The 14,890-nt window shown below is 49.4% G+C and overlaps 1 protein-coding gene across 1 annotated transcript in view; it reads left to right on the top strand.

The window, feature by feature from the left end:
- Positions 1 to 2,807: 2,807 nt before the first annotated feature.
- The window catches only part of TMEFF2 (transmembrane protein with EGF like and two follistatin like domains 2), a 125,237-nt gene continuing 113,154 nt past the window's right edge, over positions 2,808 to 14,890 (top strand). The window contains exons 1-4 of the mRNA XM_053981736.1: positions 2,808 to 3,095; positions 4,448 to 4,557; positions 10,279 to 10,408; positions 13,165 to 13,191. Of these exons, the coding sequence (XP_053837711.1) occupies positions 2,915 to 3,095; positions 4,448 to 4,557; positions 10,279 to 10,408; positions 13,165 to 13,191 (448 nt within the window). The 5' untranslated portion in view covers positions 2,808 to 2,914. The remainder of the gene's footprint in view (positions 3,096 to 4,447; positions 4,558 to 10,278; positions 10,409 to 13,164; positions 13,192 to 14,890) is intronic.

The following is a 14,890-nucleotide window of genomic DNA, read 5'->3' as shown; positions in this document are numbered from 1 at the left end:
GTGGTCTGGTTAAACTGGTCTAGAGATGAGGCCAGCAGTGCCTTTATGACCTGTAGCTATGTAGAAATGAAGGCAGGTTGGGGTGGAAGAAGGGAGGAGAGTGGAGGAAAAGAAGAAGGGAATAGAAACTGCAGGCTTTGCTAATTGCTACCAGGGGAATGGAGAGAGGTGAGACCACACAGAAGAACCAGGGAAGTGGGGAGAAGAAACAAGGGGGGAGCAAAAAGACAGGAAGGGAGAGGAGGACATTCCCCTGGTGAGGCTGTGTGACTGTGGTATCTGTGGCCAGCCAGGACATTCTTGATTTTTAAGCACGTCAATGATATGTCAGAGAGCTGAGTTTTAACAAGCAATAATGAATAGGAGGGGAAAAAAAAAAAGAAAAAAAGTTAAAACCAAAAGGAAGAGCGGATGAGGAAATAAAAGGAACGTGGTAGTATATGAAATAACTGAATGGCATGAGAAGCCATGAAAAGAGATAAAAGGAAAGAAAAAAAATTGATCTGGCACCAAGCACTCAGCTGGCAGATGCTCTGTAAGCCACAGAAGATGAAGGATAAGATTCAGTGCAACCACTAGCAGGCAGTAAAAAATTAGTATTTTCTTTCTGCTTAGGTCTTGATTAGTAAATAGGAAACTGTAGGCACGGATTTGTGTGGGTCTTCATCAGAGTTTTAAAACATATTGGAATGTGCAAATTGATACCCTTTAATTGTAGCAAAGGTTTCTGGAGTACAGGTGGGCAGAAGAGGTCAATACAGATAGCAGCAGGTGGGCAGAGCAGGGAGCTCTGTACAGGGGAGAAAGGAGCCAGAAGAAAACCTGGTTTAGAGCTTAGGGAGAAGCTAGACAGGGATTAACTGAGCGTGAAGTATTCCTTGGCTCCTGCATACCATGCCCCTATATGAAGGGGTAACAAAGAGTAGTACTGGTGTAAGGATTTGTGTGTACTCTTGGCTTAGGGGTCGAAAAGGAGGTAATGCTTTCGGGAACAGCAAACTCCCAGCAGGGTCTCCTCGCACACATCCGGGGGTCTCCAGGCCCAGAGAGAGCTGTACCCTACTCCCCGCTGCAGCGCCCACTCTCGTAGCTCGCCCGTGCGGTGCCGGAGCCCTCGGAGATGCCGAGCTGCCCCCAAGGGCGGAGGAGGGGCCGGGCCAGCCAAGCCAAGCCCAGCCCAGCCCAGCCCAGCCCAGCCCAGCCCAGCCCAGCCCAGCCCAGCCCAGCCCACCTGCCGAACGCCCAACATCCGCGCCGAGCCCCGGTCCTGCCCGGCCCGGCTGCTCCGCCGGCGGCTCCCACCGGCACGGGCGGCCGCGGGGTCCAGCGCCCGTGTTTAGAAAGCGCTTCCCTGCTGCCATCTGCAGAAATCGATCCGATCGTTTTTTATTATTCTCCAGTCTAAGGCGTCCTTGTCGCCCAAGCCGCCGGCCGCCCCATCCCGCCGGCAGCACGGCCGCACGTTAAGCGCCGGTCGCGGGCCAGGGGTCCGATTTACCTGGCGGGTGTCTGCCGGCTCCGCTGCGCCCGGGCGCCGAGCGGCGGCGGGCCCGGCGATGCGCGGAGGAGGGGGCGAAGTTGGGCCGCCCCGAGCCCTGCGGCGGGGCCGGCGGCTCCCAACACCGGCCGCGGAGGGAGGGTGAGGGGAACGCTGCTGCCGTGCTCCCGCCGCCGGGGGAGCGAGGGGAGTCCCCACCACCGTGCTGGCAACCTCCTGCTAAAACTGGAGCCCCAGATGGGAGGAGGGAGGAGGATCCTCGGCGCAGGGCGCAGCGGGGGAGGCGGCTCCCGCAGCCCCGTGGCACATCGCCGGCTGGAGGCGGCGGGATGCTGCTCCGGGGCTGCGCTCCGCCAGCGTGCCTTAGGTGTGGGGGCAAGAGCAGCCCTCCGTGCTAGAGTGATGGTGCATTTTCCTCCGACTCCGTCGCGGGGATGGGGGGATGGTGCCGCAGCCCGAGAAGACCTTGGCCGCTGCTTGCCGAGGCTGGGCAAGATCTTCCCTCTCTCTCTTCTCCTTGCTTTCCCCGCACTGCTCGTTTCTTCCCCTCGTCACCTCTCCAGCCCTGTGCCCGCTCCAGACCCTACAGCCGTGACGGTGTTTTATTTTCCTAACGTCGCAGCCGCGCGTGATTGAACACCGGCACCCGGGCGCGCGGTTGGCAACTTCAGCGGCGCCCGGGCGTGTGCGCTGTGTGTGCGCGGAGGGTGTCGCGGATGTCCCTGCCCGCGGGCGCGCTTGCCACCTGCGGCTCGGCGCCGGCCGGGGCCGTGCGCGCACATGTGTGGGCGCGGAGGGGCGCGGAGAGGCGCGGCGCTGCCCGGCCCGCGCCCCGTCGGGGCGGGCGCATCCCCGCGGCCGGCGGGACGGCGCCCCGGGGCGCAAGGGTGCGGAGCACCGCCCGCGGCCCCGCCGGCCGCGCTCTCCCCGCGCCGCCGCCGCCGCCCGGCCCGGCCCGGCCCGGCCCTGCCCCGGGCGCTGCCGCGGGGCGCAGCGGCTCCGCCGGCCCCGCCCGCCGGGCCCCGCATCCCGCTCGGCCAATGGGGGCGGCGCGGCGGCGCACGTGACGCGGCGGGCCGGGACCTGCTGCTTCCCCCGCGCAGAGGGATGCGGGCGGCAGAGCGGGGCAGGCGGCGGCGGCGGCGGCTGCGCGGCGGCGGCCCCTCCGCGCCCTCCCCCCGCTCCCCGCCGCCCGGCCCCTATGGCAGCTGCTCCCCGCCCCGCCGCCGCCCGCACCCCCGCGCCGCCCCGCCGGGCTCCGCCGCTCGCCCCAGCGTAGCGCCCGGCCGCCGCTCGCTGACCCGCTGCCGCCGCCGGCCGGGGCCCCGGGATGCCCAGCGGCCCCGCCGCCCGTCCCTGCCGCCCGCCGCGCCGCCCGGGGGGCACGCCGCTGCCGGAGAGTTGAGTTAGGAAGTCATGGTGCCCTGGGAGCCCTCCCCGCCCCGGCAGTGCGGCGGCGGCGGCTGGACGCTCTGCGACTGCTGCTGCTGGCTGCTGCTGCCCGCCGTGCTGCTCGTCCTCGCCCGCCCCGACAAGCTGGCGGCCTTCCCTACCTCCTTAAGCGACTGCCAGACGCCCACCGGCTGGAACTGCTCCGGTAAGCACCGGAGCATCCCGCGCCCGGCCCCGCCGTGCCCCGCCGGGCGCTCGGAGTTGCGCGGACGAGCCCGGGGGAGGCAACTTCAGAGGGTGATGCCGCGTCCCGTTGAATGCACGGGAATAGCGAAGGCTAAAAGTCTTGGGCGTCGGGGCTCGCCGCCGTTCCCGGTGCGACCGCAGCCGCCGGGGCACTCCGCGGTGCCGGGCGCGGCAGCCGCGCCCTCCACCGGTGCGGGAGGCTCCCCGGGCAGAGAGAGAGCCCCGGCCCCGGCGGAGCGCGGCTCTGCGCTGGAACGGGGCACTCGGCGTGCGGGAGCGGGAGACGGGGCCGCGTGTGCGCATCCTGCGGGCGGCTGTTTCCGTGCGCACCGAACGGAGAGCGGATCGGGGTGTCGGCGTCGCGGCACCGGGATCCCGCTGCCCGTGTCTTAAAGTCAGGCTGACCTTTGCAACGGGTTTCCTGTGCAGGTCAGCAGCCGGTCCTTCTCCGATACGTAAAATAATTCGTAGCCTTCTGTGGTAGCCTTCTAAGGCGAAGAGCGTTATTTGGGGTGCTGCGTGGATCGCACATGACGTGTTAGATCGGGGGGAATTTGCGCTCTGAGCTCTTCGTTTTAAACATGTAGCGATACGGTTAAAGCGCACTCGAATGTTTAAAAAAAAAAAATCAATGGATTCAGATCTTAATGGGTCTGGAGTCTGATATGGCTGTTTTGTTTAGTATCTTGCCACTCGCTGTTGGAGTGGGAAGTCAGCTAGCGAAATCTGAAATTCATGCTTGTATTCGTGAACTGAATGTTCAGTCAGATCTGTTGGTTTTTCCTGGAGAATATGAAGGCAAAGAGCTCGGTTCACTCAGCGGCTCATGGGGATCCTGGCACTTCTGTTAACTTAGAGGTCATCAATCTTCATTGGGATCAGGCAGACCATCACAGAAAACACACAGCCTGTTTGTCTTTATTATTGGGGGCTTTGTTGTGTCATGGGCTGGAGAAATTCCAATTTGGACTTTTGTCCAACAGATTTGTGATCGGATGGGGATAAGTTGATGACATTTCCAACCCAGAGCCATGAAATAGCATAATTACCAGGTGACTTTTGAGGAAACCGAGTCCGTGAAATAGAAAAAAAAGTGTGTGAGGTAGTGGGGAATAAGAACTGAGAGAAACACTGAGGGAGAAACAAGAAGAAAAGTGAAAAGCTGAGGACAGGGAAGGACAAAAGGAAATCTGGACTCTATCAATTTCATCAACAAGGTTATTGTGCTGTGTGCATTAGAATACAATCATCCCATATTGTTCTCTTGCTAGACCAAAGCTGACTTTTTTTCTCCCTCTCTTTACATTTGAGGTTACGATGACAGAGAAAATGATCTCTTTCTCTGCGACACCAATACCTGTAAATTTGATGGGGAGTGTTTAAGGATTGGAGACAGTGTGACTTGTGTCTGTCAGTTCAAGGTAAGAAGATTGATATTTCATTCTCTAATTCACTAATGAGAATACAAATCAAGGATCTCCCTTTATAACCAATCACTTGGCAATTTATTTCTCTATGTGCAGAGAAGTTAGAGGGAAAACCTGGCAGTGTGTATAAAAGCTGGCAGGAGAACCAACTGGTGGCAAAAAGACATAAGTTTCTCTGGGAAAATCCAGGCGCTGTGGCTTTAAATGTCCCTTCAGGTCTGCAGTTCCAGGTTGTGCATTTCTGATTTTTCATCCCTGCCCTTTTAACAAGGATTTAGAGTCCTTTCTAAATTCATTTCTGATACAGATCATGGCTTATTGTATTCGGAGTTCTGATCTAGTTAAAGAAATGGATCTGTAATGTGCTTATGCAATATTTTCAGGAAGGGCTGCATAGTGACAATGCTTCTGCCTGTTTATCTGCCCAGCTGATCAGATTAAGGAGCAATCCCTCTGTTCCAAAATGATGAACTTCCTTTAGGTTTTATATAGTTTTAGGAGAGCTATTACTGAGTAGTAAGGGGTTTTCCTTCTATTTCTTCTCTCTTCCTCTCTCAGCTACATCTAAACCTCAGCCCTTCTCAAAGTCAGATGATTTCATTATGAAGGATTCCATTTAATGTTTTAGCTAACTCGCAGAACAGCTGGTCTTTAAATAATGACCTGAATAGAAACCACACAAATTAAAGGAGTTTAAAGCATGTACCAGCACAGGGTTGTATGTGTGTTTATGCCCCAGTGTTTTTCTGCATTTTAATGTGGATTGGTGAAGTTGTGAAACTTACTATGCCGATTGGAGTGTTTACAGTAGAGCAGGCCAAATAGCGCACAGCTCAAGACTGGGCACATCTGTAATGACTGTTAATATTGAGCTTTGATTCACGTTAAAGCATTGTAAGTATCGTTTGCATTTCTAGAGCCAAATGTGCCTTCGGAGATAAAACCCAAGTGATAAGTTCCTTCATTTTAAACAAGGAAGGAATTTTCTCTAATGACAGCAAGACAGTAGTTCTTAAACTCTTGTGTTTCCCATGTTAGAAGGGAATTAATATTTACTGTGGGAGTCTTTTATTCTATTTGGAGTTTGCATGCAATCAAAAATTCAGCGTGAGAATGCTGTTTTGAGCATTTGCCTTCGCTCAGCATATGCAGTGATACAAGGGTTATGGTCTGGTCTGTTTTATCTTTCTAAGAATCTGTAAGGCAGTGAAACATCTATGACTTGTCCCATTGCCTGGTGGTAAGCCAGGGCAGATGTTGTGCCATGAGTCTCTGGAACTTAGAGCAGCCACTGAGAGTGCTTGGGTCTTGTCTTTGGTCCCTGTTTCATGTTGACAATTGGTATAAAGCAGTGAACTCATAGCCTGCAGGGTTCAAATTCAGATGTTGCTATTGGCAGGGAAGAAGGCGCTGTTTTCCCAAGGCAGGGTGCTAATGCCTGGTGATTTGGGGTAAATGAAGCTAGGTAAACCTCTCCAGGCTGTGTGGTCCCTAGTGGGCAGTTGAAACAGATTTAAGAAAATCAGGCAATTGGTATATGAATATGTAAATAAGATCAAAAGAATGAGTTGGGCAGTTGTGGGCCCGATCACTAGGAAATGGGTTGAAATCAACAGCAGTCTTTGGTTTCACTGGCCTTTGGATCAGGCCCTGTAAACACTCAGAGCTCTTTGTCTAGCTGTGAGCCCTCTGTGGAGCCGCAGGGCTGACTGTGACCTTGGAGGGCAAGTTACTTGTGGCTGATGCTGTGCCAGCGCTGCCAAGGGCGCTGTGGTGCCGGGGGCTTCTCTAGTCAAACGCGAGTGCTTTGATACAGGCAGAGCTTGGGGGGATGTTAGCTGCTCTTGTAACATCAGTGGACACTGTGACAAGCCAAAAAGATATGCCACTGGAGTAGAAAATTAATTTCTAGTGTGGTGTCTGAGGCTGGCTAAGTGAGGCAGAGCTGGCCAGGTAACTTATGTAAGGGGGGCCCCCGTCAGAATTCAGGGCTCCCACTTCAGTGACAACTCTTTGTGGTGATAGTGAGCAAATCAATAGCAGACTCCTCATCACTATCACTGTGTTTTATGTCTTTTGAGAAATTTGAGAGAATAGACGAGGATAGAGAGCTCATTTTGCCTCCATACTGATGAAAAGTTCTGGGCTGACCAGCCTGTGTCTTGAGGGGCTGAGAACATGGAAGTGGAGAGCAGGGCTTCTGCAGTCTTTGTTTGGGTTTGTTCAATCCAGAATTACAGATGCTTCATGTTTGCCCAAGTGGAGTTAAAATGAATTTATTTTTATTTGAAAAGATGAATATGATCAGACTGCTCTGGAACACCCAAGTTAGACTTCCAACCCTGGAGAGCCAGCGGGTATGTGCTGAGAGAGAGGCTCATATTGGCTGGTTCTCTTGTCACAGTCTACTGTGACAGCTCTCAGTGAGACATGTATTTCATTGACAAACACCATGTCCTGCTCTGCTCAGGGGATGCAGACCCATCCCCTGTGCAGGACAAGCCCAGACTTTGGTGCTGGAGGGAGGGAAGGCACTGGGACAGTGCTGGCTCCAGCAGGAGGGCTGAGCATGTGGGAAGCCACCAGCCCTTCCTTCCCTCAGACTCAGTGGGTCCAACAGGAGGTGTAGAGCTGTGCCAGCAGGCAAGTGGTTGGAGGCATGGCTTGCTGGGGTCTGTACCTGTTTGCCCAAAGCCGTAGTTCTGGCAGCTGGGCTCTTCCCTCTTACGTTTCATGAACGTATCAAAAAATAAACCAAATATTTCCATCAGTGTCTTTCCTCTTGAGTCACCAAGCCTGTGGACAGTTACTGTTTTTGATGGGAGGAAGGACTCCTGTTTTTATGCATGTTGAGTTTTCCATGTGCTTCAGTGTTTGTGGAGCTGCAACATCACCTGTCCTGATGACCTGTTGGACATCATCTGTTCAACTTCCAGCTTTGTTATATTTCCGGAATATATTTTTGTGCTGCTGGGTTCAAGATGTGGGTGGCATTTTGGAAGTAGTTGATCCATGAAAGTAGGAGGAGGTCAAGCTTTTAACAGTGTTACCAGGAGGAGTAGTTATACAGGTTACCATTATCTTTAGGAAACAATCCACCTGCTTTCAGTGCACAGCAGTGATTCAGAGGCCCCCAAAGATGGTTTGTCCCTGGCTGCGACAGTGGGCACTCGAGGCTGCAGGTGCTGAGGAAGGCAGCCTTTGACTGACACTTGATGGAATTGCATGAGTCCATTTCCCTGCTCTACAGCTGTATGTTAAAAACTGGCACATGTAAGAGAGAAGTGAACAGTATGGCACTGTGCTGCTGGGTTTAGTGGGAGTTTTAACATGGGTTTCCCTCAGGGCTTGCTCAATTTACTTGGGGATGAAGCATCGTCCCTACATCTAGGGCCTGGTCTAGTGAGCCCTAAGCCAATGACAAAAACATGTCACTAGACTGACGGAACTGACATTCAACACCTGATATTCTCCAGCACTAGCAGGAAGTATTTTGTGATCATGATGAGCTGTGAGTACAGGATTCAGCATGGACAAACACAAGAGTTTAGCTCTAGTGGGTTAGGAACCACCTGGTGACCAATATCACAACCTTCACATTGGTGGTCTTGTTTTCTTTCCTGTGTAACTTCCACTACATTTTCCAGCTCAAAGCCAAGGCAGGATCCGTATGGAAGATATCCTTCCCTTTGCTCCTTATGGCTCCTGCTTTTTCCATCTGAATCCTAGTTTTCCAAAGGTGCTGTTGAGAAGAGTGGACTACTAATACTTCCTGGGATCCTGATGTCTCTTGAATGCATTTTAACATTGCCTACCTCTGGAAGAAGTTCCAGCCTAGTTCAAAGCACTCCTCTGTGTGGATTGGGATTTCACCCTGTATGTGGGGCTGTCTGGCCTTTCAGATCTGCAGCTGAGTCCGTGTCAAAGATCGTCCCTTGCTCTGGGCGAAAGCAGCAGAGGAGTTGCCTTTGTGTTTCTCAGGCAGAAAAGTTGCCTCTGTGTTTCTTGGGCAAAGAAGCCAACCTTGTTTCTACATGTAAGAAAGCCTGTTGAGATACTGCAGGCCAAATTCCTCACAAATCCTTGGGTGACAAGCAGATATTACACTTAAAGCAAGCGTGATTTGATGCTTCATGCTTTAAAAAATATGCACGATTGTGTTAATTGTCCTGGTTATGTATTCCAGATCAGCCTCTAGCAATTGCTGTTGAGCTTCTGGATGAAGTTGGCATTTTATGCTTTAAACATTGCTCAGATTTGGAACATAATGGTGAAAATAGCCTAGAAACATTTTTAATCAACAGTTTAAAATCTCTGCATGGAGGAACCCTTCGTGAGGAGCAGAAGGAGAGGATTTCTGCTGTTGTGGCTGCTGTTTTTCTTCCATGTTCCGCGGGAAGAGGGTGCTGAGGATGGGCAACATCTTGGGAAGATTGAAGAGAATACAATGCAAAAGGAAAATGTCATTTGTTTTGGCCCAATCAAAATGTCACTCTGACCAACTATGAATAATTTCTTGGCAGCTGCTCTGTATGGAGGCCTGCAATTAATGCAATCTATGCAATTGTTTGTGTTAATCATTTCTGTAGTGGCTCAGTTTAAAGTACTTTTGATGTTAATATCCCTGATATTTCTGTTCTGTGTTTTACATTGTGCCCAACAAACACACCTCAGACACAGCTTAATAGGATGTATGATTTCTTCTAAATTTTTACTTGGATTTAGGCAGAGGTGAGCATTTGTAAATAATAATTGTGATCATTCCATTTGTTCTAATTAAACAATGAGGCATACCAGGAGCAGGGTAATCACGAGATAATCATATCCCTGGTATAATTGCCATGTACTGGGCACATCCAAGTATTTCTAAGCCTCCAAGGATGATTATCTTGTGCTAACTGCACCCGGTAGGTTGCCCTATTTTCAGTCTAAAATGAAATGATTATATTTTTTTTAATGAATGAGAAGGGGCAAAACTGTCTTCCCATGGTAGAGGAAATCAGGCAGAGCTCAGCAGGAGTTTGAGCCAAAGCAGGGGTGCGTGGTGGGAGAAACTTCTGTACTGGCTGGGCTCGCTGCAGTGCTGCTGCTCCTACCCACTGGCCACCATGGGGAGAGCTTGGACCTTTGTGGAGCCATCTCAGCTGCAGCTTGCCAGGAGCAGAAATGTCTGTGCAGAAAGAGGGATGGACTTCGATCGTTGGTGTCTCAGAAATAATTTCCCTCTGTCCAGTCAGTGCCTGAACAGTTAGACACACGCCTGTGTGTGTGCAGACCTCCGTAGCACTGCGGGGGTGTGTGTGCAGGAGGAGGGAAGAGAGAGCCTGTTCATTACTGCTTGTCTGGAGCCATCCAATGGAAACACAGGAGCTGTCATTGCAGATGTGAGGAGTCATTTGCCTTGCCCGTATTCCTTCCCTGGGAATGACCCCTGCTCCTGCTGGCAGTCAGAGACCTCTCTGGGGCACTTACTGAACACTTTGCCCATTTAGATTACCTAATCTCTTCAAATCTGATTTTTCTTTTAAAAAATACCCCTCCCTCTCCCCTGGTAGCTGTAAAGGTGAGAGAGGATTGTCAGTGTCCCTCTCTGTTGTTTTCCCCGGGTTTTAATGCTAGTAGGGAGCAGGGGGTGTGTGTGTGGGGGCACCCAAATGGGTGCTGTGCCCTCTGCTCGTGTGACTAACGCTGCTGCTCTCTGTCCCTTCCCATCAGTGTAACAATGACTACGTGCCCGTGTGTGGCTCCAATGGTGACACCTACCAGAACGAGTGCTACTTGAAACAGGCTGCCTGCAAGCAGCAGAGTGAAATCCTGCTGGTGTCCGAGGGATCGTGTGCCACTGGTACGTATAACTCACGCCAGGCTGCCTGCCAACCCTGCCACGCCCCCAGGAAAATGGCAAAAACCATTTAAATTCTTGCTTTGAATTCATTACTGGTTAATTTTTTGGGGGCGTGAGAAGTCACTGCCATCCTTCCCTTTTAAGTAACTTACTATAGGCTCGCAGTCCCTGATGCACTGTACCCCTGGCACTGTTTGGAAGAGTTCAGCACAGAAGTAGATTTGATTTTTAATTTCTGTCTTGTGCTCCTGATCATCCTGTGCCCTGCCTACACTTCTGAGCTGTTACGACAAGTGAGCTGGTAGCAGATTAAGTGAGCAGATGTCTGATAAATGGGCATCTGGATTACCACAAACCTCTCTGTAATCTGGAGAGAGAGAACTGGAGCATTATTGCCTGCAATCCAGTTTCTTGGGTTTTTCCTTATCCTTGTAGGGCCAGATCCCCAGCTGGTATGATTCAACAGACCACTGGTTGTAATGAGTTCTGCCAATTTATACCAGCTGAAGATTTAGTCCAAAGCACACATAATGAACAGGTCTGTGCCACAGGTGTTTTGTTCTGGACTTGAGAAAGCTGACTGGCGTGTGAGACAGCTTTGCTCAACTCTGAGCCTAGTGAGCTGTTTATATCTCAGCTTGTATGAAAACAGCTAGAAAGGTGAATGAGCAAAATCTGTCAGGAAAACCCAGTTGCTTATGTGCAGGAGTTCTTGATGTTTTTCTTTCGTGCTCGGTATCTGTTAGAGGTGGGCAGTGAAGTTAACTTGAAAAGAGCAGGAGTAAGCCTTTGTTCTTGAGAGAGTTCTTTAAACTTAAAGCAGAATTTTTTCTTGGCTGAGGATGGAGGAGTCAATAAAAAGTACATTAGACAAACTTTTTTCAGTGCTGTAATTTCATGTTTCATACACCTGAGAGAAAATAAACTCCTTTCTCTGGAAATGTTGTTTTTCTCTGAAGCTGTTACCTGACAATATTCAAGAAGAAAAAAACATATGCTGCAGTTTTTTTGTCCATAAATTGGTATTAAATGGAGCTCAGGCTGACAAAACCTACTGTGGTGTAGGATTTGTTCAACTTAGTAAATTCTCTCAGCACAGCAACTGGTCTTTTTGGTTCAAACCTTTTGATTAAAGGGATAATTTCAGTGCATTTCTATAACTTTTCTGAAACTTATTTGCCTGCTGGCAATGACTGTGTTGGCAGTGCTCTCTTTGAAACACATTGTGGATTTCAGAAAGAGAGAAGGAAAAAAAGATGTTTTCCTGAAGTCTTGATCAAGGTCTTTGGCCTCTTTTTCCTTTTCCCAAGGAGGAGCTCAGTGGAGAAGGGACCAGCCATTTTCCTTAAGCTTTCCCTATGGGATGGGGCAGAGAGAGAGGGTGCTGAAGAACCTCCAGCAGGGACCTGGGCTTCTGGGAGCAGTGTCAGTGAGCAGCCCTTGTGGCCCTGCCTGGCAGGGGTCTGGGCCCTGAAGGGTTGGGCAGGAGGAGGAACATGAGGTCCTTTCCTGCAGAGAGCCAGGTACCGTGGTAGCTCTCTGTGGCAGGCAGGTGATAGCAGGTGCTCATTTCTTTTTCTGTGCTGGGGAGATCTGGCACACCTGGAAAAGCAAAGCTTCCCAGAGCCATGAGGGCAGTGTAGTGCAGACCTTTCTTCCCTCTTTCCTCAGTAGCTCTTTTGGGAAGGAGCATCAGGACAAAGGATCAGATCAGGAAAATCCAGGACACGGTCACTGGGAAAACACTGTTATTTCTGTTCCCTTTTTCAGCCACCTTTTGCAGCTGTCCTCTGCAGCCTTGCTGAATAAATCTACCATTTGAAGGAATTCTTGCAACCAATTATTTAGCAAAGATTTTCCTTTGCTTTCTTAGTTTGGAGCAGTGATGGCATGTGCAAGCTCAGATCCACCAGACCTCTCTGTCAGTAAATGAGATCTAAAGTTCACAGGGTACTTTCATCCCAAAGCAGCTGTTCCAAACTCCTTCTGATGCTGATAAATGCATAACTGTTTCACTAAGGGGGAGGATAGGATGGCAGCCTCCCTCCCTTCCCTGCAGAAGAAACTCTTCTTAGGCATTATTTTTGGTAGCCCTGTGTGTGCATTTCCGTGCTTTGCCTTGCTTAGAAAGTTTCTTACTGAAGCTCTGTGCTTGGCAATTTTGTGATGTTGCACTTTCTAAATTTGTGACTCTCATCATTCCAGCCAACAAAATGTCGAGCAGAGGAAAAAGAAAGCACTCAGTTTTGAAACTTGGCAACAACCTTGAGAAAAATGGCATTTTAATAATTTACCTGAAGACTTTGAATAATAATAATTTAATGGTTTATTCCAGCTAGTTATAATTTGATGTGATGTCCTGTTTCCTAAAGACAATGATACAAATTTACAGATGGGTTTTAAAATCTCTCCTTGGTGAGAGCAGTGACCAACTAGTAACTTTGTACTGCTGTTGGGAACAAAGATTTATCTGTCTAAGTACAACAGAACGAGGTAGAGACTTCTAAGGACATTGCAGCATTCTGTGGCTTAGGTTATTTTCATCTGATAGAGAGACTTTAAAGAAAAAAAAAAAAAATAGAGACATGAGAATGATGGCTTGAGTGAATTACATTCAGATTAGATCTCGATAATTTACCCAGGGATGCCATCAAAGGCGAGGTATGCTGTAGTACACTTCACTGAAGCCTTGCTTTGCATGCTCACAGCACATACTGGAGCACATGAATATAAATTCCTTTCTGTTCTTTTCTCAGATGCTGGCTCAGGATCTGGGGACGGAGGTAAGAGCCCTCTTTTAATATCTCTGTTCTTATGTGTGCACACATTGTCTTACACAATTTCAGATTGTAAGTGGATATACTTTGCAATTTAAGTTCTTGCACTACATACTGTCTTTTGTTCAGCTCTGTCTTTGAAAAAAGCAGTATTTTGCATTTCAGTCAAGCTGGAACCTAATCATGACATACTGTTTTCTAGGGAAATTCAGAAAGCTGTGTTACTTCTAATAGGACTTGGAATTATTCATAGGTTGTGCTAGGAGCTCTATCTCCATCTACTGTTACAGTTGCACTCATTTGTTTTATGTTTAGGGTAATATTTCTTTTGTTTTTAAAACATGAGCCAAACCCTTGGCTCCTCCTCACTGGAGGATTCAAGCCAAATATTTTGTGGTAGCAGAGAGCATTCTTTCAAAGATGTGAAGAAATGGCCCAGGGAAAGAACAATGTGTTTTTATAAGAACAGCAACAACAAAACTGAACATGGAAATAGCCTGAGCCCTTTGTGGCCTACAGGGGATACTGTAAAATGTAGGCAAACTAGCATTTAAGTAGGGGCTTATTTTATTGGTTTTTGGGTTTTTTTTTTTTAATTTCTTGGCACAGTCACGATGGATTTGATTGTCTGACATCAGTCCTTCTTGGAAGTATAAGCATTGGGTCTGGGTAGTGTCCTGCCTTGGGGTAGGGAGTGTGACTTTGGGGCTGGTAGGTCAGGCTTCTCTGGGGGGCCAGGGCTACTCTGAGTAGCTTGGGAAGGCTGTCCTGGAGAGCTCCCCTCATTTCTGCCCCAGCTCCCTGACTAAGCTCCAGGAGCCCCCTGGCAGGGAAGGGCAAGGCCAGCATCAGGCTGGGAGGCTGCTGGGGCAGCCACCAGGAGCTGAGCCAGCTTTTGGTGTGACACAGACAGCAGGGCTGGGCTCAGACTCCTGGCTGGATTCAGGTTTTTCAAATACAGTCAAGTTACTTGGCAAAGTATCCCCTAGTCCTTGTTTGATTTTGGTAACCAAGATATCAGTGAGTGCAGTGTGTATGGAAGGTATTATTTTTACCTGTGAAGTGGCCAACAACATGAACACGAGGCACTTCAAGGGGCCTGATTTTCTGACATCAGACTCAGGCTGCTTTCTGGAACTCAGGACACTTCAAGATGCTTCAAGTCTGGCTCCCCAAAAACTGCAGCATGAATATTGCTAGTTTTTTTTCCAGATATTTTATTGTAATGTTCTTTTAGATTGTCTTTTTAAACCATTACACCAGAAAAATACCATGTTCAGTGCTTACTATAAATCTGCTATTTGATTTATATGTACAATAGGGTTTTCATGCCTATGGTCAATAAATTGGTTTTCAAATGAATTTGCACAAAATTCATTATGCATGTACCAAGGAAGACAGATAAAGTTTTCAGTTTGTTTTGTAACTGAGGAGATGGGAAAACAAACTTGGCCATTATTTGAAAGTAATGCATTCCATTCTCAGAAAGTATAGGAGTTTAAAGGCATGAATTTCAAAGACTTTCATTTTAGAAGCTCGGGTTGACAGAAGATGAGCAGAGCAGGGCCTTGGGACTGACTGTGCAGGTAGTAAGGAAGCAGATTTGTGAAGGAGACAGAACCAAGTTGGTACATGTGTTTAAAGGTCTACAAAGCTGCCTTGTATTAGTCAAGATTTAGTAGGCAGCTATGGCTGCTCTTGAAGT

This window comes from Vidua macroura, chromosome 7 (assembly GCF_024509145.1).
Source record: "Vidua macroura isolate BioBank_ID:100142 chromosome 7, ASM2450914v1, whole genome shotgun sequence".
Classification (NCBI taxonomy): Eukaryota; Metazoa; Chordata; class Aves; order Passeriformes; family Viduidae; genus Vidua; species Vidua macroura.
The sequence above is the reverse complement of the archived record's forward strand: the minus strand, read 5'-3'. Positions and strand labels throughout refer to the sequence as shown.